Source organism: Aulonocara sp. 'chitande type north' Nkhata Bay, linkage group LG14 (genome assembly GCF_057382095.1).
Source record: "Aulonocara sp. 'chitande type north' Nkhata Bay isolate Kocher_YH1m ecotype deep benthic linkage group LG14, A_spYH_male_GT1.1, whole genome shotgun sequence".
NCBI classification, from domain to species: domain Eukaryota; kingdom Metazoa; phylum Chordata; class Actinopteri; order Cichliformes; family Cichlidae; genus Aulonocara; species Aulonocara sp. 'chitande type north' Nkhata Bay.
Window position 1 is genome coordinate 26,239,226 of NC_141357.1, and position 23,948 is coordinate 26,263,173.

A 23,948-nucleotide genomic window follows, 5' to 3' on the forward strand; every position below is an offset into this window, starting at 1 on the left:
TAAATTAGGGTGGAAAATAAGTATTTGGTCACCTCAAACAAGGAAAGTCTCTGGCTCTCACAGACCTGTAACGTCTTCTGTAAGAAGCTTTTCTGTCCCCCACTCGTTACCTGTATGAATGGCACCTGTTTGAACTCATCATCTGTATAAAAGACACCTGTCCACAGCCTCAAACAGTCAGACTCCAAACTCCGCCATGGCCAAGACCAAAGAGCTTTCGAAGGACACCAGGAAAAGTATTGTAGACCTGCACCAGACTGGGAAGAGTGAATCTACAATAGGCAAGCAGCTTGGTGTGAAAAAATCAACTGTGGGAGCAATCATCAGAAAATGGAAGACATACAAGACCACTGATAATCTCCCTCGATCTGGGGCTCCACGCAAGATCTCATCCCGTGGGGTCAAAATGATCATGAGAACGGTGAGCAAAGATCCCAGAACCACACGGGGGGACCTGGTGAATGACCTGCAGAGAGCTGGGACCAAAGTAACAAAGGTCACCATCAGTAACACACTACAACGGCAGGGAATCAAATCCCGCAGTGCCAGACGTGTTCTGCTGCTGAAGCCAGTGCATGTCCAGGCCCGTCTGAAGTTTGCCAGAGAGCACATGGATGATACAGCAGAGGATTGGGAGAATGTCATGTGGTCAGATGAAACCAAAGTAGAACTTTTTGGTATAAACTCAACTCGTCGTGTTTGGAGGAAGAAGAATACTGAGTTGCATCCCAAGAACACCGTACCTACTGTGAAGCATGGGGGTGGAAACATCATGCTATGGGGCTGTTTTTCTGCCAAGGGGACAGGACAACTGATCCGCGTTAAGGACAGAATGAATGGGGCCATATATCGTGAGATTTTGAGCCAAAACCTCCTTCCATCAGTGAGAACTTTGAAGATGAAACGAGGCTGGGTCTTCCAACATGACAATGATCCAAAACACAGCGCCCGGGCAACAAAGGAGTGGCTCCGTAAGAAGCATTTGAAAGTCCTGGAGTGGCCTAACCAGTCTCCAGACCTCAACCCCATAGAAAATCTGTGGCGGGAGTTGAAAGTCCGTGTTGCTCGGCGACAGCCCCAAAACATCACTGCTCTCGAGAAGATCTGCATGGAGGAATGGGCCAAAATACCAGCTACTGTGTGTGCAAACCTGGTAAAGACCTATAGTAAACGTTTGACCTCTGTTATTGCCAACAAAGGTTATGTTACAAAGTATTGAGTTGTATTTTTGTTATTGACCAAATACTTATTTTCCACCCTACTTTACGAATAAATTCTTTACAAATCCTACCATGTGGATTCATGGATTTTTTTTTCACATTCTGTATCTCACAGTTGAAGTGTACCTCTGGTGCAAATTACTGACCTCTGTCATCATTTTAGGTGGGGGAACTTGCACAATCGGTGGCTGGCTAAATACTTTTTTGCCCCACTGTATCTGCATCAACTGCAAGCTTTAAAAGCAGTCAACTGACCTTTTTATTTAGATTTTTTTTCTTCTAATGAAGAATTTACTGTATGGAGGTTCACCAACTTGTCTACAGTTGTTTGATTTTGAAATGGGAGTGGGTGCAATTCAGAACTCATTGAAAAACCAGAAACACCAGCCATAATGTGGCTCTGTATTCTAGTGATGGGAATTATGACAAAGCATTCAGAAAGTTTATTCGTGCAGTGAATCCTATATGTGCAATTCCAAGCAGGAAAACACTCTCCCAAAACATCATCCCAGGCCTTTTATGACAAAAAATGTGCGTCTTCTTTTTGTTTTGCATATTTTAATTTATATTTTGTTGTGTTGTGGTTTGCAGTGTTTTGTGTTGTTTCACTTTAAATTTATTTAAAGGAAAAATCTGAAAATTTAAATATTTAAGAAGGGCTGCTCTGAGATCCTTCCCTTGATAGCATGTGAAAAACCGGTTGGATGTTTCTCTGTGCCCTCTGTTCTGTGTTTAGTCTTCTCTGCCCATATGTTCCCCCTGTGTTGTTACCTTCTGTGTCCCTCTGTGTGACTGTCTATATAGTGATGTGAGTTATTGTGCTTTGCTCCCACTCCTTGTGTTCTGTGTTTTCCTGTTCCCTTCGTGTATTTCTTCATGTTCTCTCCCTCTCTCTCCAGGCCTTTTCTCTGTACTTCCTGTGTTACTTTTAAGGTCCACATCTTGGTGTCAGGGTTTCCACTTTCGTGTCCTCCCCGTCCTGTCAAGTGTAATTGTCCTCAGCTGTGTTGCCTGTGTGCTTCCACTTCCCTCATTACCTTCTGTGTATTTATGTCAGAGTCTCCCTCTGTTCCGTGTCGCGTCATCCCTCATGGCTTTGTTTCCCTGTGTTTCCTTGCGGCTCAGTTTATCATTTCCCAGTTTAGTTTAGTTCTCTGTTTTCCCTGTACTCAGGCAATATAGCAGTGCTTTTGAGTTTAGGTCCAATCCCTGCCTGCACACAGCCGGATCATGACATTTATGCCAACTTATTCCTATGGGAATCATAAATGAAAACTTTTAGTTCATCTGAGCAGACACGTATCACATGCGGAGTTCCCCAAGGTTCCATCTTGGGACCCCTTCTGTTTAACATTTACATGCTCCCACTGGCACAGATTATAAAGAACAACAAAATAAACTATCACATTTATGCAGATGACACACAAATATATATCACAATGTCACCAGGAGACCGAGGCCCCGTACAGGCTCTTGGTAAATCCATTGAGGAAATTAATGACTGGTTGTGCCACAATTTTCTCCAGCTAAACAAAAACAAAACTGAAGTAATAGTCTTTGGTGCCAAAGAAAAACGATTACAGGTCACCAGAGAACTTCAATCTATACACCTAAAAACTAGGGGTGCAACAATACTCGTATCGATATTGAACCGTTCGATACAGTACTTTCGGTTCGGTACGCATATGTATCGAACAATACAACATTTTTTATTTATTTTATCAACTTTTCTTCTGACAATGCTGTCTGTGTTGAGCGCTCAGTGGATCAGCGTTCGACTACTCCGCCTAGGCTGCACTGTCGAGCACAGATCCACTGAGCGCAGCGCAAGCTAGCAAGACAGAAGCTAAGCTCGTTGCAACATGGCGACTGCCTCAACGCTACCCGAAAATGAACCTCCCCCACCCTCATTCAGATCTGGCCTTTGGAACTATCTTGGTTTTCATGTGAAGCATCACCCTGATTGTAAGCGCGTCATGGACAAAAGTAAAACAGTATGTCGGATGTGCCACGCAATGCTCAATTGGTGGGAACTAGTGCGTTTGCGCAATTAGCTTTTTAACGTGTTGACGCCGTCCAGCCCCACGCACGGAGCGATCCGCGGTAACTCATTTACGAAGATTTGCTGCGTTATTTTAACGAGATTAACGCTGACAGCACTAGTGGGAACACAATGAATATGACTGCACATTTACGCCGACATCATCCTAGTGCAAAGACAAGTGGAAGCAGACAAAAACAACAAGCACGCTTGCTACAAACTTTACCCGAGTAGTTAGACAGCCGTTAGCACATGATTCTCCTTATGGGGACCTGATGTGTTTAATATGCTGCTGTGAATATACCCCAGAAGAAGCGTATAGTATAGCTTTTATTTTGGAAAGAGCCATTTCTCTGTAATAAACTCTCTTTTGAGTGATTTCTCGATGAGGTTTTTTTTTCATTATTTTGTTGTTTCAGCAACATTAAATTTAAAAAATGTACTTCTGAGTTAAAATATATATTTATAATTGTAATAAATGACAAATTAAAAAGGCATGAACATTTTTTTGTTTCGAAAAATATTGAACCGTGACACCAAAGTATCAAACCGAACCGTGAATTTTGTGTTTTGTTGCACCCCTACTAAAAACCACAAACCAGGCGAAAAATTTGGGTGTAGTGATGGATGCAGACCTAAACTAAGAAAAACACATTAAGACAATAACAAAATGAGATTACTATCACCTCAAGAATATTTCAAGGATAAAAGATCTGATGTCTCAACAAGACCTGGAAAAACTAGTCCATGCATCTTTAGTAGGCTTGATTACTGTAACAGCATCTTTACAGGTCTACCTAAAAAAAATCAGTCAGACAACTACAGTTCATTCAGAACTCTGCTGCTCAAGTCCTCACTAAGACCAAAAAAGTGGACCACATCAGTCCAGCTCTGAGGTCTTTACACTGGCTGCCTGTCCGTCAGAGGATACACTTTAAAGTTCTGATGCTGGTCTATAAAGCTCTGAATGGTTTAGGACCAAAATACATCAGTGACCTCCTGACCCAGTATGAACCTTCATACTGAACCCTCATATGAACCCTCAGGTCATCTGGATCTGTTTTTTTATGAGTTCCCAGAGTCAGAACCAGACACGGAGAAGCTGCATTCAGCTTTTATGCTCCATATATCTGGAACAAACTCCCAGAAAGCCTCAGATCAGCTGAAACACTCAGTTTATGCTCATTGGTTTCAGTTTCACTTCCTTCACATCTCGCTATATGTGATTATTTCCTGCTGTGCGCTCCTGTTTCTCATTCCCTTCTCCCTGGTGTATTTAAGCCCTGTGTTTTCCTCTGTCCATTGTTGCATTGTACCATCTCAGTACTGTGTGTTTCCTCTGTGCTCCTGGTTCCTATATTTTATTCATCAGCTCCAAGTTTCTAGCTTCTTTGTTTCTAGTTTTCTGGTTTCCTGAGTTCCTAGTTTCCTAGCTTCTAGCTGTTATGTTTTGTTTCTTGTAACTAGTATTCAAGTTTTCACAGCACAATAAAAGCTGCCTCTTTTAGTTTATTTCCCTCTGTTTCTCTTGTCCTGCATTTGGATCCTACATCCTGCATATCAGTATGTTTCACATGAGCACTCTGTTTTTATACCTTTCTTAGCACAACTAATGCCACACATTATCCAAAATTCATTAAAAATTTTTTTTACAATGTCCTTCTTCAGTAATAATTACATTTAGAAATGTTTGTTATTTTGTGTTATTTGTAATACCTTTTATTCGTTTATTCTAGTGTGTTTGCGATTTGTAATGATATGATGTAAATGATGTATAAAGCTAAGAACAACTGTACAAATAAACCTTAAATACTTGTTTTGAAAAATTAAAATTGGAAAAAAAGGAAGTGAAAAACATTTTTTCTTTCATTATTTCACCCAAATATAGATTCAGTGCTAATATTTCTGATATTCCTGCGGTTCATCAATCACTGAAAATATATTTTTCTGACTTCCGAGAATTCGAAACTGTGAATGTTGTGTGAATTCAGTTGATAGCATTATAATTCAATATTTACACACCTTTTCTATTGCCATACCCGCTAACCAAGCAAATTGGAATGCTGGAATTATGGAGGATAGGTAAAAAAATTTATTCTGTTTTTCAAAACGCTTCTGAACAGTTTTCTGGTGGGATGGTTTCATTGTTCTGCAATGAGAAATCACTGCCGTGTGCTTACCTATGTAACATTCACGTGTCTGGCACATTTCAGGGTAACATTCAGACGAATGCATGAATCCTAATATCATTTGGAATTTGTACTAGACATATGCACACACAGGATATTAAATTTACATTTGGAACTTTTTAATTACCATTGGTTGTATTGAACAACTCAAAAACAGGACTCAGAATAAGATATTGTTATAATGAAATGTGAATTTTATTTTTGTGCCTTGAAAAAAATAAATCTCACACAAATACATTGAAAGATACTAAATCATTCGAAAATTATTACTAAAAAAGCACATATTAAGTGTTTGATTTGAGCTGAAACTGAAATTCAAGAGCTTGTGTTGAAGAAGTATGTTTTGAAATTCTTATCGCCATATTAAGTATGAAACCTCTAAATCCTATGATACATTTTTATTCATGACATATTTTTTGGTGTTCTTCTCGGGCTTAAACAGTATGATGAAACACTTTGGAGCAAATATACACATTATTAGTCCAAAGCTGGAGGCCAAAATGGCAAAAATCTCCACAACTACAGTGAATTTCCCAGGAGAGCTGACATATGCTGGGATAAAGGTGATCCACACTGCACAGAATATCAACATGCTGAAGGTGATAAACTTGGCTTCATTAAAATTATCAGGTAATTTGTGGGCTAAGACAGCTAAAACAAAACAAAAAGCAGCAAGTAGGCCTATGTAACTGAGCACAGCCCAGAAACCTACAGCAGAGCCTAAATCACATTCCAGTATGATTTTCTCCTTGTATGCGGTTAGATTTTTAATTGGGAATGGAGGGCTAAGTACCAACCAAATAGTACATATTAAAACTTGAATGAAGGTGAAAGACACAACAGTTATTCTTTGCTGTGGAGGACCAAACCATTTCATCACATTGCTACCTGGAAGTGTAGCTTTAAAAGCCATTAAAACCACTATAGTTTTCCCAAGTACACAGGAGATACAGAGTACAAAGGTGATCCCAAATGCAGTGTGACGCAGCATGCAGGACCACTCTGATGGTGCTCCAATGAAAGTTAATGAACATAAGAAACACAGAGTCAGTGAGATGAGCAGCAGGAAGCTCAGCTCAGAGTTGTTGGCTCGGACAATTGGAGTTTTCCTGTTATGAAAGAATACAGCCCCAGTCATAATGGCCAGACAAGCACCCAGAACTGAAAATGCAGCGAGGATGATTCCAAGGATGTCTTGAAAGGAAAGAAATTCTACAGGCTTAGGGATACAAGTGTCTCTCTTTGCATTAGGCCAGAATTCCTTGTGGCAGGGTATACAATCAGTTGAATCTGAATTAAAAAACGTAAATAAATAAAGAGAGATGGAAAGATGACTTCTACCAATAATTCCTTCGATGTCTCTCCTATGCACAGTAAAATAATTTTGAATATATGTTAAATCATTTTATTTTACCTGTTGTATTACTAGTCTCTCCTTCAGGACACAGTATACAGTCATAGCAGCAGATGGGTTTTCCTTTCTGCAGCACTTTACGAGTTCCTGGAGGACAACTGGCACTGCACACTGACACTGGCACCTGTGAGAGATAAAGCCAAAACACTAGACGGAAATATAAATGTGCAATCCTCCAAAGTGCAGTGTGGTTCTTGTCTTTTGATTCATTACTTGGGTGCCATCCTCCATCCAGGTTATGTTCCGGTTAATCTGGAAATCATGGCCCTCTGGCAGTGATGCATCATAAAGTCCTACTGTTACCAACTCTGTTTTTCCAGTTTCACTCTTCTGCCAGTTAACCAACTCGTAAATCGCCACAGGATCCCCATTAGCATTAAATGACACACCATAACCATTTCGGGAAAAATTTACTTTCTTCAGTTCTGCTAAAATCTTTAAGATAGAAAGCAAGAGAAAAGAAAGAAGAAAAAAATGGAAATATTTTAGAACTACTAGTATTTGATTTCATGAAGAATACCTTAGTGGTAAAAAACAAACAAAAAGAAACTGGCATTATTATTTAATTTGAGCTGACCTGTTTGGACTCTAACTTGGTTAGTTTGTCACACTTAGCTATGCCATTGGTTCTCTGACACACTGTATTATGGATGGCATGTGCTATTGCATACACAGCCTTGTACACCATGTTAGTAATTCTGAGCTGAGATGTGTCAGTATACGGGATTTGAAGATTCTGTATGTCTTCAGTTCCATCACATATCTTCTTGTCAACAACAGGACCTAAACAATAGAGGACACAGGGAATGTTTCATCACTGCAAGATTTAAAATTTCATTAACACATTTTCATTTCCATTTTTAAAATGGGACAAAATCACTACATTAACTGAGTGCCTAAACCTCACCCCAGAGATCAGAACATAAAGTTTCAATATTATTTAACCTTATACTTGAGCAAAACAACAGTTTCTAAAGATCAGAAGGATTTTCTCACTTTTTTTCATTTTGCAGTTGAACGATTCCTCCCAGAACTCAGTAAGCATAGGGGATGTAGCTACTTGAGAGGGAGACAAATTAAGCAGGAAATCTCTGAAACCGGGGATTACAGACTTCTGAATCCCAAATCCAATGGCCCCAGCACAGAAACTGTACCTCATTAATTCTGTGTTCGTTACCCATGCCTCGCTGCCTATCCACTGGCGAGGTAGAAAAGGCTCATGTGAAAGCTCCTCCAACAGGACCCTCATGTCCCCAGGAGCTGCAAATGCCACAATAACCACTGCTGTAGACCTTAAGAAAGAATGCAATACATTTAGAAATGTCTTCTTTTTTACAAGAATTAATCTAATTGTTTCAGTTTGCTATATGACAGTAGTAAATAAATACATAAAACAATAAGCAGAATTAATGGATGGATGGATTTCTTTAAGCAAATCTCAATCTAAGCAAAATCTGTCATATAGAGACCTGCGGATAACACTTGCTACTTCTTGGATCCTGCTATGTGGGTGAGTCCGATAGAAAGATACAGAATATTCCACACAGATTCCCTCTTTTTGTGCTGCTTCTAGAAAAGATGCCATGCCACTATTTCCATAATCTGAATCCGAACGAACAGCACCTATCCAAGTCCAGCCAAAGTGCTTTACCAGCTTGGCTAGCGCTTCAGCTTGGAAATGATCACTGGGGATTGTTCTGAAAAAATTCGGGTACTGCTGCTTGTCAGACAAACATGCGCAAGTGGCATAATGGCTCACCTAAAGCAAAAGAGGAAACAAAACTATTTTTAGGACAGCACAATCAAAACTTATTTGCATGCTTATTAGAAATACAAAGATTGCCATTTACTTGAGGAATATTAAAAGACCCAAGGATGCGTGACATGCTGATGGATGGTGTAGACCCAGACTCACCAACAATAGTCATCACCATACCAGATTGTAAGCAGTTACCACCTGTGTAAAACACAGTGTCCAAGCTATTTAGCAACTGAAATGCCACATGCACTGCCACGGGCACTGATGAACATGAGTCAAAGATCTGATACCCGAGCCTTATCCCGGGCAGAAGCTCTGTGCTGTTGTTAATCTCTTCAATGGCAAAAACCATTGCTCGTGAGAAGCGCAGCTCACGGGTATCAATGCTGTAAAAAGAACATCAACTCCCTGTTAGAATCTACACAACATAGATTTAGGATAGTTTAGCTTTAACATAAAAAAGACAGTAGGGAACTATTAACTGCAATTCATTTGAGGATAAAATATAAGGGTTAAATTCATCACACGAGAGCAGTAACTGAATTCAAAGCAAGGCAACAAGGCATTCATAAAAGAGTTAACACAGTATAATTTTTGTTTTGAAGAAAATAAAGTGTCAGTATCTGTATTTTTAAAACTGTGGATTTAGCATACATTGCAAAATGAATTTTTTTTTTTTTTTTACCTAGCACTACACAAAAGGACCACAACACTATTGAACATCATACAGGTTTGTCATTCAGTTCTTCCACTTACTGACCTCCCACTGCATCTTACTGGCTCAGGCATGGTAGTGTAGTTATGGTTTACTGTTTGCATGAAGTAGTGAATAGAGAAAACACCACCAATAACATAGTCCCCATCCATTGAGAATGCAGGGATACGAGTGCTACCCTGCAGCTTACATTTCACAGAAGAAGCCACAGATCTATCCTGAGCCTCTGTAGGCATTTGATCCAGACCATCTAGAGATAGATCTAGGGCAAGAGCTGATTTCAGCTCAACTAAATACAGATATAATTTCAGACAAATAAATACAGCTGACAGCTCCATCCCGCCTGATGTCAGGCATCTGTTATGGGTGTGTTTTCACTCATTTATATAGTTATTCAAAGGCTATGCTACGTGTTCATCATGACATGGTGTTACAGTGGTCTTTGAGAAAGTCATAATATTCTATAATCTATATTTTACAACATCTAAGGTGTTGAAAATATCATGTAAACTTAAGGTATTGTAGAAACAAATATGAAATTACTATGTGAGAACAAGTAATGTCAATGTAATTACCAAAAGTAATAATAATAATAGACAACCAATGGATTTGATTATTGTGCTTACATTACTAGCTATTACTATTACTGTTAGATTATAATTATGTGATAGTATTTTTATATTAAGTATTTAGTTTTTTTTATCTTAAAGTATAACCTTAACTATTTTAAATAAACCTCAAATATATTAAATGACTCTCAAATATAGAAAAGAGACTGTGAATGTATTGAATGAAACTTGAATGAAAGTCTGAATACATTATTTATTAACCTTTATTTAACGAGGAAAATCCCATTGAGATTAAAAACCTCTTTTTCAAGGGAGACCTGGCCAAGATAGGCAGCAGCAGGTGTCTCACAGTTACAGAAATTAATATATTAATAAAAATATGAATATATTGAACAAACTTGAATATATCAGTTTCAGTTCAGTTTCAGTTTTATTTGCAAGTCATATGTTAGTTAGACGAGCAGAAGACTCAGATGTCACTCAGCAGTATAATACAGTAAGAAATATTACATATGTACAGTGGGGCAAAAAAGTATTTAGTCAGCCACCGATTGTGCAAGTTCCCCCACTAAAATGATGACAGAGGTCAGTAATTTGCACCAGAGGTACACTTCAACTGTGAGAGACAGAATGTGAAAAAAAAATCCATGAATTCACATGGTAGGATTTGTAAAGAATTTATTCGTAAATTAGGGTGGAAAATAAGTATTTGGTCACCTCAAACAAGGAAAATCTCTGGCTATCACAGACCTGTAACGTCTTCTGTAAGAATGTCATGTGGTCAGATGAAACCAAAGTAGAACTTTTTGGTATAAACTCAACTCGTCGTGTTTGGAGGAAGAAGAATACTGAGTTGCATCCCAAGAACACCATACCTACTGTGAAGCATGGGGGTGGAAACATCATGCTATGGGGCTGTTTTTCTGCCAAGGGGACAGGACGACTGATCCGTGTTAAGGACAGAATGAATGGGGCCATGTATCGTGAGATTTTGAGCCAAAACCTCCTTCCATCAGTGAGAACTTTGAAGATGAAACGAGGCTGGGTCTTCCAACATGACAATGATCCAAAACACACCGCCCGGGCAACAAAGGAGTGGCTCCGTAAGAAGCATTTGAAAGTCCTGGAGTGGCCTAGCCAGTCTCCAGACCTCAACCCCATAGAAAATCTGTGGCGGGAGTTGAAAGTCCGTGTTGCTCAGCGACAGCCCCAAAACATCACTGCTCTCGAGAAGATCTGCATGGAGGAATGGGCCAAAATACCAGCTACTGTGTGTGCAAACCTGGTAAAGACCTATAGTAAACGTTTGACCTCTGTTATTGCCAACAAAGGTTACGTTACAAAGTATTGAGTTGTATTTTTGTTATTGACCAAATACTTATTTTCCACCTTGATTTACGAATAAATTCTTTACAAATCCTACCATGTGGATTCATGGATTTTTTTTTTCACATTCTGTCTCTCACAGTTGCAGTGTACCTCTGGTGCAAATTACTGACCTCTGTCATCATTTTAGGTGGGGGAACTTGCACAATCGGTGGCTGGCTAAATACTTTTTTGCCCCACTGTATATACATATGGTAGTTAGTATACTGTTGCACAGAGTAAGAGTTTTTATTTTTATTTAAAAACTATTAAAAATGGAGTGACCAATGCAAAGTGCAGTATGAACTTGTGAAATTGTAGCACAGCTTCTGTGTGCATCCTGTGAAGTGTGATGTGTGTGTGTTTAAGTGTTGTAATTGAGGTTTCGAATGGCTTGATGGTAAAAGCTGTTGTTGGGTCTTGTAGTCCGAGCAGACAGACTCCTGTAACGTCTGCCAGACGGTAACAAGGAGAACAGCTGATGTGCTGGGTGGCTGTGGTCCTTGATGATGCTGTGTGCTTTACCGAGGCACTGTTGAAGATAAATGTCCTGAATGGCAGGAAAGCCTCATGCCAGTTATGTGCTCTGCAGCTTTCACCACCCTCTGTAGTAATTTATGGCTGCTGGCAGAGCAGCTTCCATACCAAACTGTAATGCAGCTCGTTAGCAAGCTCTCGATCGCACACCTGTAGAAATTTGAGGTGATGTTGGCATTCAGGCCAAACTGCCTCCTCAGAAAGTAGAATCGCTGGCAAGCTTTCCTGATTGCAGTGTCTGTGTGAAGGGTCCAGGAGAGATCCTCGGTGATGTTGACTCCAAGAAATTTGAAGTTGCTTATCCTTTCGACCATGACACCGTTGATGTGGATGGGCTCGTGTTCCCCGACTGATCGTTTCTGGTAGTCCACTATCATTTCTCTTGTTTTGCTGACTTCGAGAGACAGGTCATTGTCTGTGATGAGGCCTATGATGGTTGTGTCATCCGCACACTTAATAATGGTGTTGGACTTATGTTTAGCAACACAGTCATGCGTGAACAAGGAATATAGGAGGGGGCTAAGCACACATCCATATGGCATTCCTGTGTTTAGGATGAGTGATGAGGTGGTGTGCTTACCAACTCTCACAACCTGGGGCCTGTTTGTGTGGAAGTTCAGAATCCATCTGCAGACTGGTGTTCCCAGCCCAAGGTCGATGAGCTTCAAGGCAAGTTTTGATGGGATGATGGCGTTAAATGCTGAACTGTAGTCGATGAAGAGCATTCTTGCATATGTATTCCCTTTTTCCAGGTGAGTGAGGGCAGTGTGCATTGTCAGGGAGATGGAATCCTCAGTGGCTCTGTTTGTTCGATAGGCAGATCCCTGAAGAGGGTCCAGATGTCAGGGAGGGAGGAGCAGATGTGACCTATGACTAGCCACTCAAGGCACTTCGTGATGACGGATGTCAGTGCAATAGGACCGTGGTCATTCAGACAGGGGACCACTGACTGCCTCAGGGAGAGGTTGAAGATATTGGTGAACAGCTTGTTGGTGCACACTCTGAGAACCTGGTCTGGGATGTCGTCTGCTCCCAGAGCTTTGTGAGGATTGACCTTTTTGAAAGACCATCTCACATCTTCTGTTTTGAGTGTTAGAGTTACAGCCTCACTGTCTTCCTGAGGGTAGAGGATGTGTTCTTTGTTGCCTCATCAGCAAGAGACGGGGTGGGCTAAACACTGCCTGCTTTCCTTCTTGTAGTCAGTGATGCAGCGCAGTCCATTCCATAGTCACCTGGTGTCAAAGCTGTGGTAACTGGACTCCACTTTGTCCCTGTAGTCCTTTCTGGCCTTTTTTTATGGACTTTTGAAGGTCATACCCGGCTGCTTTATATGCATCAGCATCCCCTGAGTTAAAGACAGAGGTCGGCACATTGAGCTTAACACGGATGTCTTTATTTACCCAGGGTTTCTAATTTGGATATTTGCAGACTTTGGTTTTGGTGATGATATCGTCCATGCATTTTTCAATATATCCAGTGACAGAGTCTGTGAGTTCACTGATGTTGCCATCAGCTGCCATCAACTTTCTTTATGTTGGCTCTGTTGAAGTCTCCCAGCACAATAAAAACAGCTTCAGAATTTTTGTTCTCAAGTCCAATAATGACGTCATACAGTTCATCCATAGCTGTAGCTTTATCAGCATTTGGAGGGATGTAAACAACTGAAAGGAGAACTGAACTGAACTCCCTCGGAAGGTAAAAAGCTCTAACTTTGATGGCCAGCAGCTTGAGGGTCTGGTTCGGCTTCTCTGTCTGGTTCGGCTCAAAACTGTGGTGCGTTTACCCCCCTTTGTTTTATAGAATGTACCTTGAATATATTGAATGAAACTGAAATATATGAAATTAACCACAAATATACTGAATGAAAGTCTTCATATATAGAATGAAAATGTTACAGAGGCTCTTGTATCAGCTTGTGTTTCAGATGTGTAATATTATAATGTGTAATATTATAGAATGTGACATTGCTACAAGAAGTAGGACTACGAATAAATGAGCAGGGGTGCAGCATTCCTAAATTAGCAAATTAGCAAATCTAAATATAGTTTTAGTTGAACATGAGAAAATATTTTTTGTGATGTTATGTTCTAAGTTGAAGGCATTGTATACGTTTTTGTTGATCAAATTCAAATTCAAATTCAAATTCAAATTTTATTTGTCACGTACACAGTCATACACAGTACGATATGCAGTGAAATGCTTGGACAACTGCTCATGACCTAAAGAAAACAAAAAAGGAAAAGGCTATGAATAAGACAGGAAATAAATATGAAAAATTAAAAAGGGAAATAAATATGAAAATTTAAAAAGGGTAAATTTTACTAGGAAGGAATAAAATATAAATTAAGGTTAAAAATGAAATAACTGTACAACACAAATTAGAATGAAGGGTAAATTTAACTGGGAGAATAAGATAAAATATATAAATTGAAGTTGAAAATAAAATAACTGTACAACAAAATACACAATACACAATATAGAACTATATAAGAATGTATGAAGAAATATAAATAAATATATACACAATAACAGCAGCTGTACAAATATTAACTGGAAATGAAGAATATAGTGTCCAGTGTTGTGCAATCCACATTATGTCTTCTGCAGTGCAAATATGCTTAAAGTGATTTAAGTGATGAAGTGAAAACAATGTCCAGAATGTCCAGTGTGTGTGTAAGAACTGTATGTGTGGGTCAGTATTGTGTGGTGGTGTGATTGAGAGACCGTATCGCCTGTGGGAAGAAGCTCCTCCTCAGTCTCTCTGTGTTGGTCTTCAGGGAGTGGAATCGCTTTCCTGACCTCAACAGAGAGAACAGTCTGTTGTTGGAATGGCTGAGGTCCTTCACGATCTTCCTGGCCTTGGTCCAGCACCGCCTGCTGTAGATTGAGTGCAGGTCAGGGAGCTCGGAGCGGATGGTGCGCTCAGCTGATCGCACAACCCTCTGTAGAGCTCGTCTGTCCTGCATGGTGCTTTTCCCAAACCAGGTTAAGATGTTTCCCGTCAGGATGCTCTCTATGGTGCACGAGTAAAAGTTCCTGAGCACCTTGGAGGGCAGTTGGAAGTCTCTCAAGCGTCTGAGGTGGTAGAGACGCTGACGGGCCTTTTTCACCACGGTGTTGATGTGACAGGACCATGACAGGTCCTGCGTGATGTGAACTCCGAGGTATTTGAAGCTGTCCACTCTCTCCACTGGGCACTCGTTGATGACGGGGGTCTGGTAGTTCCTCTCCTGCTTAGTGCTGAAGTCCACTATCAACTCCTTTGTCTTACTGACGTTTAGAAGGAGGTTGTCCTCCAGTTCTCCAGATTCCTAATCTCCTTCAGGTAGGCCGTCTCGTTGTTATCAGAGATCAGGCCCACCACGACGGTGTCGTCAGCAAACTTGATGATGGTGGTGGAGCTGGTAGTGGCCACACAGTCATATGTGTACAAAGAGTACAGCAGGGGGCTCAGAACACACCCCTGGGGGGCTCCAGTGCTGAGAGTGGTGGAGGCTGAGACATGTCCGCCCATCCTTACTGCCTGTGGTCTGCCAGTTAGGAAGTTGGAGATCCACTGACACATAGATAAGCTGAGTCCCAGATGCTCCAGCTTGGTGGTGAGTGTGGAGGGAATTATGGTGTTAAATGCAGAGCTGTAGTCTATGAAGAGCATTTTAACATAATTCCCCCTTCTAGTGTCCAAGTGAGTGAGTGATGTGTGGAGGAGATGAGAGATGACATCGTCTGTGGAACGATTTGGACGGTAAGCGAACTGTAGTGGGTCCAGTGTGTCTGGTAGTGAAGAAATGATGAAGTCTCTGACCAGGCGTTCAAAACACTTCATCACTACTGAGGTGAGGGCTACAGGGCGATAGTCATTGAGAGAAGCAGGGTGGGGTTTCTTCGGGACAGGAACAATGATGGACTCTTTGAAGCATGTGGGGATCACCGACTGAGATAAAGAGATGTTGAATATCTCAGTGAACACAGGAGCTAGCTGGTATGCGCAGTCTCTTAGGATATTAGAGATATTAGATATTAGATATTAGATATTAAATTTAGATGATGAGGCTGTAAACCTGAGGGGGTAGGGCTAAATAAGTATATACTTCTGCCTACTCCTTTTCAAACAACTCCATGGAAAGATTTTATAAAATGTTGGTGAATGTATATGTTTGAAATAAAAATTAACTGAACTGAATAGTTGTAGGCTTGTACTGTATAAACTAATACTTATGACCAGGTTCAGTATTGTACTAAAGATACTTTTACATCACCTAAGTCTGTATGTACTGAACGTGTAACTGACCTTTAGCAGTGCTAAAAGAGAAATATGTGTAATGAAATTCAAATTTCCGTTTTCTTCAGCAACACAGGGTTATCACAAGGGATTGACAATAAACTAGACTGGGTTAAAAACTACCACTACATGCTACAGGAGGGCCAGAGTCGTCTCTATTTTCTGAGGTGGCTAAGGTCTTTTAACATGTGTTGGCAATGCTCAGGATGCTTTATGAGTTTGTTGTGGCCAGTGCCATGCTGTTGCATGCTGGGGCAGCAGGTTGAGGAATCGCAGATGCCAACAGACTCAGTAAACTGATCCAAAAGGCCAGTACTGTTGTGGGGATAGAGCTGGACTCCCTTAACTTGATGTCAGAGAGGCAGATGTTACCGAAGCTAAGGACTGTGACATCAGTTTCTTGATCATTAATATGCAAATGGTAATGACCACTCCCCACTAATGAGTTGGGGAATGGTTGCAATTGCAGCATTGTAAGATGGTGAAAAATGTAAACTTGGGCCTTCTCCTCAATTCAGAGATGCTCTTTCCCTTTTTGCATAAATGGCCTCCTTGACTCCTCGCTCCAACAGCGTTCTTCCCTATCCAGGATGTGAAAATTCTCATCATTAAAAGTAGCTCTTCAGTGTTGTGCCATCCGCTTAACCAGAGGATGTCTGATTTCCCCGATGTATAAATCATGGCAAATCTCCTGGCACTTAGGGGTTTTCACTTAGGTAGCAGTTGTCCTTCATCTCTCCTGTTTTGCCTGGAGCATTCTTTAGGTGCCTTCCCAGATTTGACAAATGTACAGATGGTATAATCACATTTACTCAGGGCTTGCTTGATATGATGTTCACTTGATCCAGCTGTCTTAGCTAATTATGGGCTAACCTCCGTTTTATCGAAAAAATTCTTAAAAGAGTAGTTGCAAAACAGCTAACTGATCATCTGCAGAGGGATGGTTCAAACAATATCAAACAACTTAAAAAAAAGGACTCAGAACAAGATACTGTTATCATGAAATGTGACTTTTATTTTTGTGCCTTGAAAAAAAATTGACCTTAATCAATTGCATTGAAAAATAGTAAATGTTTCAAAAATTGACATTTTGAAAATCTTAACGTAAATATTTGATTTCACTTAAAACTGAAAATCAAGTGATTTGCTGATTGTGTTGAAGGTGTATATTTTGAAACTACTGTTGCCATTTTAAGTGCAAAACCTCTAAATCCTATCCTTAGTCATGACATATTTCTTGGTGTTCTTCTCAGGCTTAAAAATTATGATGAAACACTTTGGAGCAAATATACACAGCATTAGTCCAAAGCTGGAGGCCAGAATGGCAAAAATCTCCACAACTACAGTGAATTTCCCAGGAGAACTGACATATGCTGGGATAAAGGTGATCCACACTGCACAGAATATCAACATGCTGAAGGTGATAAGCTTGGCTTCATTAAAATTGTCAGGTAATTTGCGGGCTAAGACAGCTAAAACAAAACAAAAGGCAGCAAGTAGGCCTATGTAACCGAGAACAGCCCAGAAGCCTACAGCAGAGCCTAATGCACATTCCAGGATTATTTTCTCCTTGTATGTGGTTAGATTTTTAATTGGGAATGGAGGGCTAAGTACCAACCATACAGTACATATTAAAACTTGAATAAAGGTGAAAGACACAACAGTCATTCTTTGTTGTGGAGGACCAAACCATTTCATCACATTGCTACCTGGAAGTGTAGCTTTAAAAGCCATTAAAACCACTATAGTTTTCCCAAGTACACAGGAGATACAGAGTACAAAGGTGATCCCAAATGCAGTGTGACGCAGCATGCAGGACCACTCTGATGGTGCTCCAATGAAAGTTAATGAACATAAGAAACACAGAGTCAGTGAAATGAGCAGCAGGAAGCTCAGCTCAGAGTTGTTGGCTCGGACAATTGGAGATGTCCTGTGATGAAAGAATACAGCCCCAGTCATAATGGCCAGACAGGCACCCAGAACTGAGAGTGTAGCCAGGATAATTCCTAGGAGGTCTTGAAATGAAAGAAATTCTACAGGCTTAGGGATACAAGTGTCTCTCTTTCTATTAGGCCAGAATTCCTTGTGACATGGTAAACAATCAGCCGAATCTGATTGAAATAAATACATAAATTAAAAACAAGAATTATAAGAATTGTAATATTTTAATCATTCATATTATTGTAGATATCCACCCTATCACATTTTACATGCATGGGCAAAAATTGTATTTTACCTGTAATATTATTTATCTCTCCCTCAGGACACGGTATACAGTCATAGCAGCAGATGGGTTTTCCTTTCTGCAGCACTTTACGAGTTCCTGGAGGACAACTGGCACTGCACACTGACACCGGCACCTGTCAAGACATAGAGGCTACATAATAACTGCAAATTTTTGCTATCATTATGTTAACCAAAGTCTTATTTGCCAAACTCTTGTCCTTTTACTCGTTACTTTTGTGCTACCCTCCATCCAGTTTATGCTTCTGTTAATCTGGAACTCCTGGCCTGCTGGCTGTGATGCATCATACAACCCTACAGTTACTATCTCAGTTATGCCAGTCTCACTTTTCCGCCAGTTAACCAACTCATAAATAGCCACAGGATCCCCATTAGCGTTAAATGACACATCATATCTGTTTTGGGAAAAATTTACTTTCTTCATCTGAGTCAAAACCTGTGAAATTGTAAAAGCACAAAAAGGGAGGGGAAAGAAAGAAAGAACAACAGCAAAAAATTAATTCATATTTGATTTCATTCAATGTACATTAGAGATAACAAAAAACATTAACACGGACTTGTTCATTTCAACTGACCTGTTTAGACTCTAACTTGGTTAGTTTTCTACACTGAGCTGTGACATTTTTTCCATGGCACACTGCATTATGGATGGCATGTGCTATTGCATACACAGCCTTGTACACCATGTTAGTAATTCTGAGCTGAGATGTGTCAGTGTATTGGCTTTGGAGATTCTTTATATCTTCAGTTCCATTACACATATTCATGTCTCCAACAGCACCTAAAACATGAACAGATGTTTATACTATTAAAAGTCAAAACAAATTTCAGACCTCTCTTATTTGATGCATTTAACCAATCAAGTTAGCATTTATCACTGACAGTAAATCAGAACAGTTCCAATGGTGAAATTCTATGAGTAACCAAATTTGTTGAATTAAAGTTACTTTTTTTCATTTTGCAGTTGAATTCATCCTCCCAGAACTCAGTAAGCACTGCAGAGGCAGCAACTTGAGAGGGTGAGAGATTGAGTAGAAACTCTCTGAGACCTGGGATTACAGATTTCTGAATCCCAAATCCAATGGCCCCAGCACAGAAACTGAATTTTGTTAATTCTGGACTGGTTACCCATGACTCACTGCCTATCCACTGGCGAGGTGGAAAAGGCTCACGTGATAGTTCCTTCAACAGGATCCTCATGTCTCCTAAAGCTGCAAATGCCACAATAACCATAGCTGTGGACCTTGAGAGACAACATAATATATTAGAAAGATTTTCAACTATATTGATAAATGGTAAATTGATGGGTTCATATATAGCACTTTTCTACTATACCTGACTAGTCAAAAAACTTTATACAACATATTATTGTGGTATTTGACAGCATAAAATATTTATCTTTAGGATAATAAATTAATTGCCACACAAGTCATTTCTGTCATGTAGAAACCTGCGGATAACATCTGCTACTCTCTGGATCCTGTTCTGTGGGTGGGACCGATAGAAGGATACGGAGTATTCCACACAGATCCCCTCTTTCTGTGCTGCTTGTAGAAAAGATGCCATGCCATTATTTCCATAATCTGAATCTGACCGGACAGCACCTATCCAAATCCAGCCAAACTGTTTTACCAGCTTTGCTAGTGCACCAGCTTGAAACTGGTCACTGGGGATTGTCCTGAAAAAATTCGGGTACTGCTGCTTGTCAGACAAGCATGCACATGTGGCAAAGTAGCTCACCTAAAGTGATAAAACAAAACAAAAATCGAATAAATTGATTAATTAATATAGCAGGGTAACAATGTACTCCAGTGTTAAAGTCATGCACAGGCATATTTTAAAGTCAAACTTTATCCAGAAATTCATATATTTACTTGAGGAACGTTAAAAGAACTGATGACTCGTGACAAGCTGATGGATGGTGTAGACCCAGACTCACCAACAACAGCCATCACCATACCAGATTGGGAGCAGTTGTTGCCAATGTAAAACACAGGGTCCAAGCTATTTAAAAACTGAAATGCCACATGCACCGTCACAAGCACTGATGCACATGAATCATAGATCTGATACCCCAGTTTGATTCCAGGCAACAGCTCTGTGTTGTTGTTAATCTGTTCGATGGCAAAGACCATTGCACGTGAAAAGCGCAGCTCACGTGTATTAATGCTGGAGACAGATAATTATGTCACTGTTATAATTTGAATCAGGTTAAATTACAACAGAACAGAACAGAATATACAGTCTAGGAAGATTTGCAGTTTGCAGCTATTTAACATTTATTCATTGTAATTTTTTTAATCAAAGGTTACATTAGAAATTATTTTCAGCGCACAGTTATGGAAAATCAGTAGAAAATAGGCACTAATAGATCTTGAGCATAACGTTAGAGTATTTTTTTTCCTCACACAGAAACAACATACTTCTCTCTCTTACTGACCTCCCTTTGCATCTTACTGGCTCGGGCATGGTGGTGTAGTTACTGTCAACTGTGTGAATGTAGGAGTGAATGGAAAAAATACCACCAATAATGTAGTCTCCATCCATTGAGAATGCAGGTGGACGAGTGCTATTCTGCAGCTTGCATTTTACAGGTGAATCCGCAGTATCAACCTGATCATCTATAAGTGTAATCTTTTGATTGAAAGGATCTAAGGACACACCCAAGGCAAGAGCTGTGGTCAGGTGAAACAAACAAAAAGTCATAATCAAACTAACAAAATGAGCTGCTATCTCCATCCCTGCTTGATGTCAGGTGTCTGTATATGGGTGTAAGTGTGTTTACACTGGTTTTTATAAGTCTTAAGACAAAAGTCTTTTGTTCTACCCCTAAAGAGGACATGCCCATTACCGAGATGCCTTTGATTAAATCTTTATGTTCTATGATCTATGCATAAATAATTTCTACTGGTCATATCCAGTGTTGGGTAAGTTTCTTTAAATTAGTAACTTAGTTACATTACTAGTTACTTCTATCAAAAGTAACTCAGTTACTTCAAGTTACTCGTTACTTTCAGAGTAACTAGTTACTAGGGGAAGTAACTTTGGTTTTACTCAGAATTCTCTTGTTAATGTGTTGCTTCCGTAACTGGATACCCAGCAAGATTGCCAGTCTTCTAGTTTGCTTACTTGCCACAAGTGCACTGTGCCACCTACCAATAGAAAGGAAAAAATAATGTGCACATTTCCACGAGAGAAATCCCACGCCTGATTCTATCCTAGCCTGCTTTTTACATCCAACACAAAAACTGCAGTCGTGGTGCTTTCGATTGTACTCAGAACTCGGAAATTCTGCCTTCTGAATAGGAAGATGTAGGTAACACCAGACTGCAGATGAGCTGCATACAGAGCTGGACTGGGACAAAAAAAATCATCCCGGGCATTTTGACTAGACCATTATAGGGAAAATCATAAAGCCTTTGAATGAAAATAAACACTGTGATGTACAGTGATGTGACAGTGATGTACACTGTTCTGATGGTATATATGTATCAATCTATCAATTGTTTGTTGTAAGACTCGGATAATTATTTTTTTAAAAGTGAGACATTTTAAATGAGAATAAGAAAGTATTTCCTTGTGCCCCCCTTTCCCTTTTAATTCCGTACATGGACCCCTGGCAACACTTTGCTAGACCCACCCCTGCACAGTTACCAGCTGTCAGTTACTTAGAAAAGGATCCTGGTGTTATTTGGACTAACTTCCGGCTTGAGTGAACGCTGGCGCGTCTGGCTGCCGCTACTCACCGGTTCATTTTTCGATTATTTGGATTTATTTGGATTAATTGGATTATTTGGATTCAGATTTGAATGAACAGGGACATTCACACTCAGGACCAGATCGATCTCTGCCTGGGATTGAATTGCAACGCTTGTCCTCAACTTCTGTTATTTCAGCTGAATGTGTTCTCACGTCTTCTTCTCAGTGAGTGGCACTAGCTTAACTGTTTGAGCTATTTTAGCCTACCTGTTCGTTGCTCCGGCCGGCTCGGCTCCTTTTCCTCCACACAATCGAAGATGCGGACCAAGATGTTCCTGAGCTGGTCGGCACTATTTTGGATTCTCCTGACGCTCGTCTACCATCCTACGGCTGGACTGCTCTGCTATACAGCCGCTGAGCTCCTGCGCCTTCGCGGGCAGCTATCGCTCCCGTCGCCGGCAGAGCTTCACTACCACCCGGGCATCACTTTCCAGCCTCGCCAGAGATACATCCATCGCGGGTCCCGCAGGATTTTCCATAACTCCAATGGAACTAAATCGTTCTGGTCTGCTACTCGCCGCCCTCGCAGGAACCCTGATCGGGCTGTCAACCATCGATCTCTAACCCACCTGCCCAGGGCGCCCACCGCGATTAGCAAAAAAGAAGATACTCAAGATACTCCACTCAACTTCGGTCTTCTAAACATTCGTTCATTGACAAGTAAGGGACCTCTCATCCAAGACCTCCTATCTGACCGTAAGTTTGACTTTTTCTGCTTAACTGAAACCTGGCAACAACCTGATGACTTTTCTCAGCTAAACGAATCTGCTCCTCTGGGGTTTGTTTACTTTTCTAAACCCCGCTGCTCAGGTCGTGGGGGTGGTCTCGCGATCCTTTTTCGCCAGCACTTGAAAGTCCTGCCGGTTAATGTTGATACCTTTAGTTCTCTAGAGGTCCTTGCATGTGAGCTGACTGGACCCATTCCCACTATCATAGCTACTGTATACCGCCCCCCCAAACCTAACCCTGTCTTTCTCAGTGACTTTGCTAATTTACTAACCCATCTTTCATCTCTCTCCCCAAATGTGATCTTGGTGGGAGATTTCAACATTCACATGGACAATAATGACCTTCTGCTCACCAGAGACTTTTCCTCCTGTCTCGAAGGCTCTGAATTTAAACAATTTATCGACTTCCCCACTCACTCTAAAGGACACACCCTGGACTTGGTCTGCTGTTCTGGTCTTACTCCCTCGAATCTTTCTGCTACTGAAATCCCCATAACTGACCACTTCCTCCTTTCATTTAACCTCACTCTCTGCTGCTCTTCTACCAAGCCAACCCGTCTCATCTCGTTCCGCAACATCAAGAACATTGATATGGACATTCTCACTACCAGTTTGGACAATGTTCAGATTCCGGACTTCTATTCTACTCCTGATGATTTGTTGTTATATTATAATAATTGTCTACGCACTGTCCTTGATTCTCTGGCTCCTGTAAAAACCCACTCTGTTTCCTTCACTCGCTCTGCTCCCTGGTTTACCTCTGACCTTCGAGCTCTGAAGGCCAAAGCTCGGCAGCTAGAGCGTCAATATAAGAAATCTGCTTTAACTGTTGATTCAGAAATCTATAAATACCATGTACTTCAGTATAAAGACTCCATTAACAAGGCCAAACAAAGCTTCTACTCTGGTATTATCAGTTCTTATGAGGGTAATGCTAGGACTCTGTTTTCAGTTTTCAACAAACTAATTCAACCCCCCAACGCTTTACCACCGCACTTCTATTCCTCTGAAACATGCAACTCCTTGATGCTGTTCTGGACTACGACAATCGATAACATCCACCAGCAACTCAGATCAAATGTTGTGTCTACGCCCTCTCCAGAACCTTTTCTCCTTTTTGAGCCGT

The 23,948-nt window shown here is 40.5% G+C and overlaps 2 protein-coding genes across 3 annotated transcripts; both read right to left on the reverse strand.

Annotated features, from left to right (window-relative positions):
- Window positions 1–5,835: 5,835 nt before the first annotated feature.
- Window positions 5,836–9,523, reverse strand: LOC147314730 (extracellular calcium-sensing receptor-like). Of its 2 annotated transcripts, none has more exons than XM_086260226.1 (8): window positions 9,391–9,523; window positions 8,715–9,031; window positions 8,334–8,623; window positions 7,861–8,156; window positions 7,442–7,647; window positions 7,078–7,299; window positions 6,865–6,988; window positions 5,836–6,740 (listed from the first exon to the last, which is right to left on the reverse strand). In XM_086260226.1, exons 2-8 carry the CDS (start codon window positions 8,973–8,975, stop codon window positions 5,836–5,838), a joined length of 2,304 nt encoding a protein of 767 aa, XP_086116352.1. In that variant the 5' UTR covers window positions 8,976–9,031; window positions 9,391–9,523. The 2 variants fall into 2 exon arrangements, with proteins under 2 accessions (XP_086116352.1, XP_086116351.1); XM_086260225.1 differs by having other exon boundaries at window positions 8,715–9,009; window positions 9,384–9,412.
- Window positions 9,524–12,584: 3,061 nt separating this feature from the next.
- On the reverse strand, window positions 12,585–20,804 carry LOC147314731 (vomeronasal type-2 receptor 1-like). The gene is made up of 11 exons (XM_086260407.1): window positions 20,776–20,804; window positions 20,210–20,504; window positions 19,786–20,075; window positions 19,283–19,578; window positions 18,911–19,116; window positions 18,550–18,771; window positions 18,328–18,451; window positions 17,322–18,202; window positions 14,609–15,075; window positions 13,520–13,577; window positions 12,585–12,926 (listed from the first exon to the last, which is right to left on the reverse strand). Exons 1-11 carry the CDS (start codon window positions 20,802–20,804, stop codon window positions 12,585–12,587), a joined length of 3,210 nt encoding a protein of 1,069 aa, XP_086116533.1.
- Between the last annotated feature and the right edge of the window lie 3,144 nt (window positions 20,805–23,948).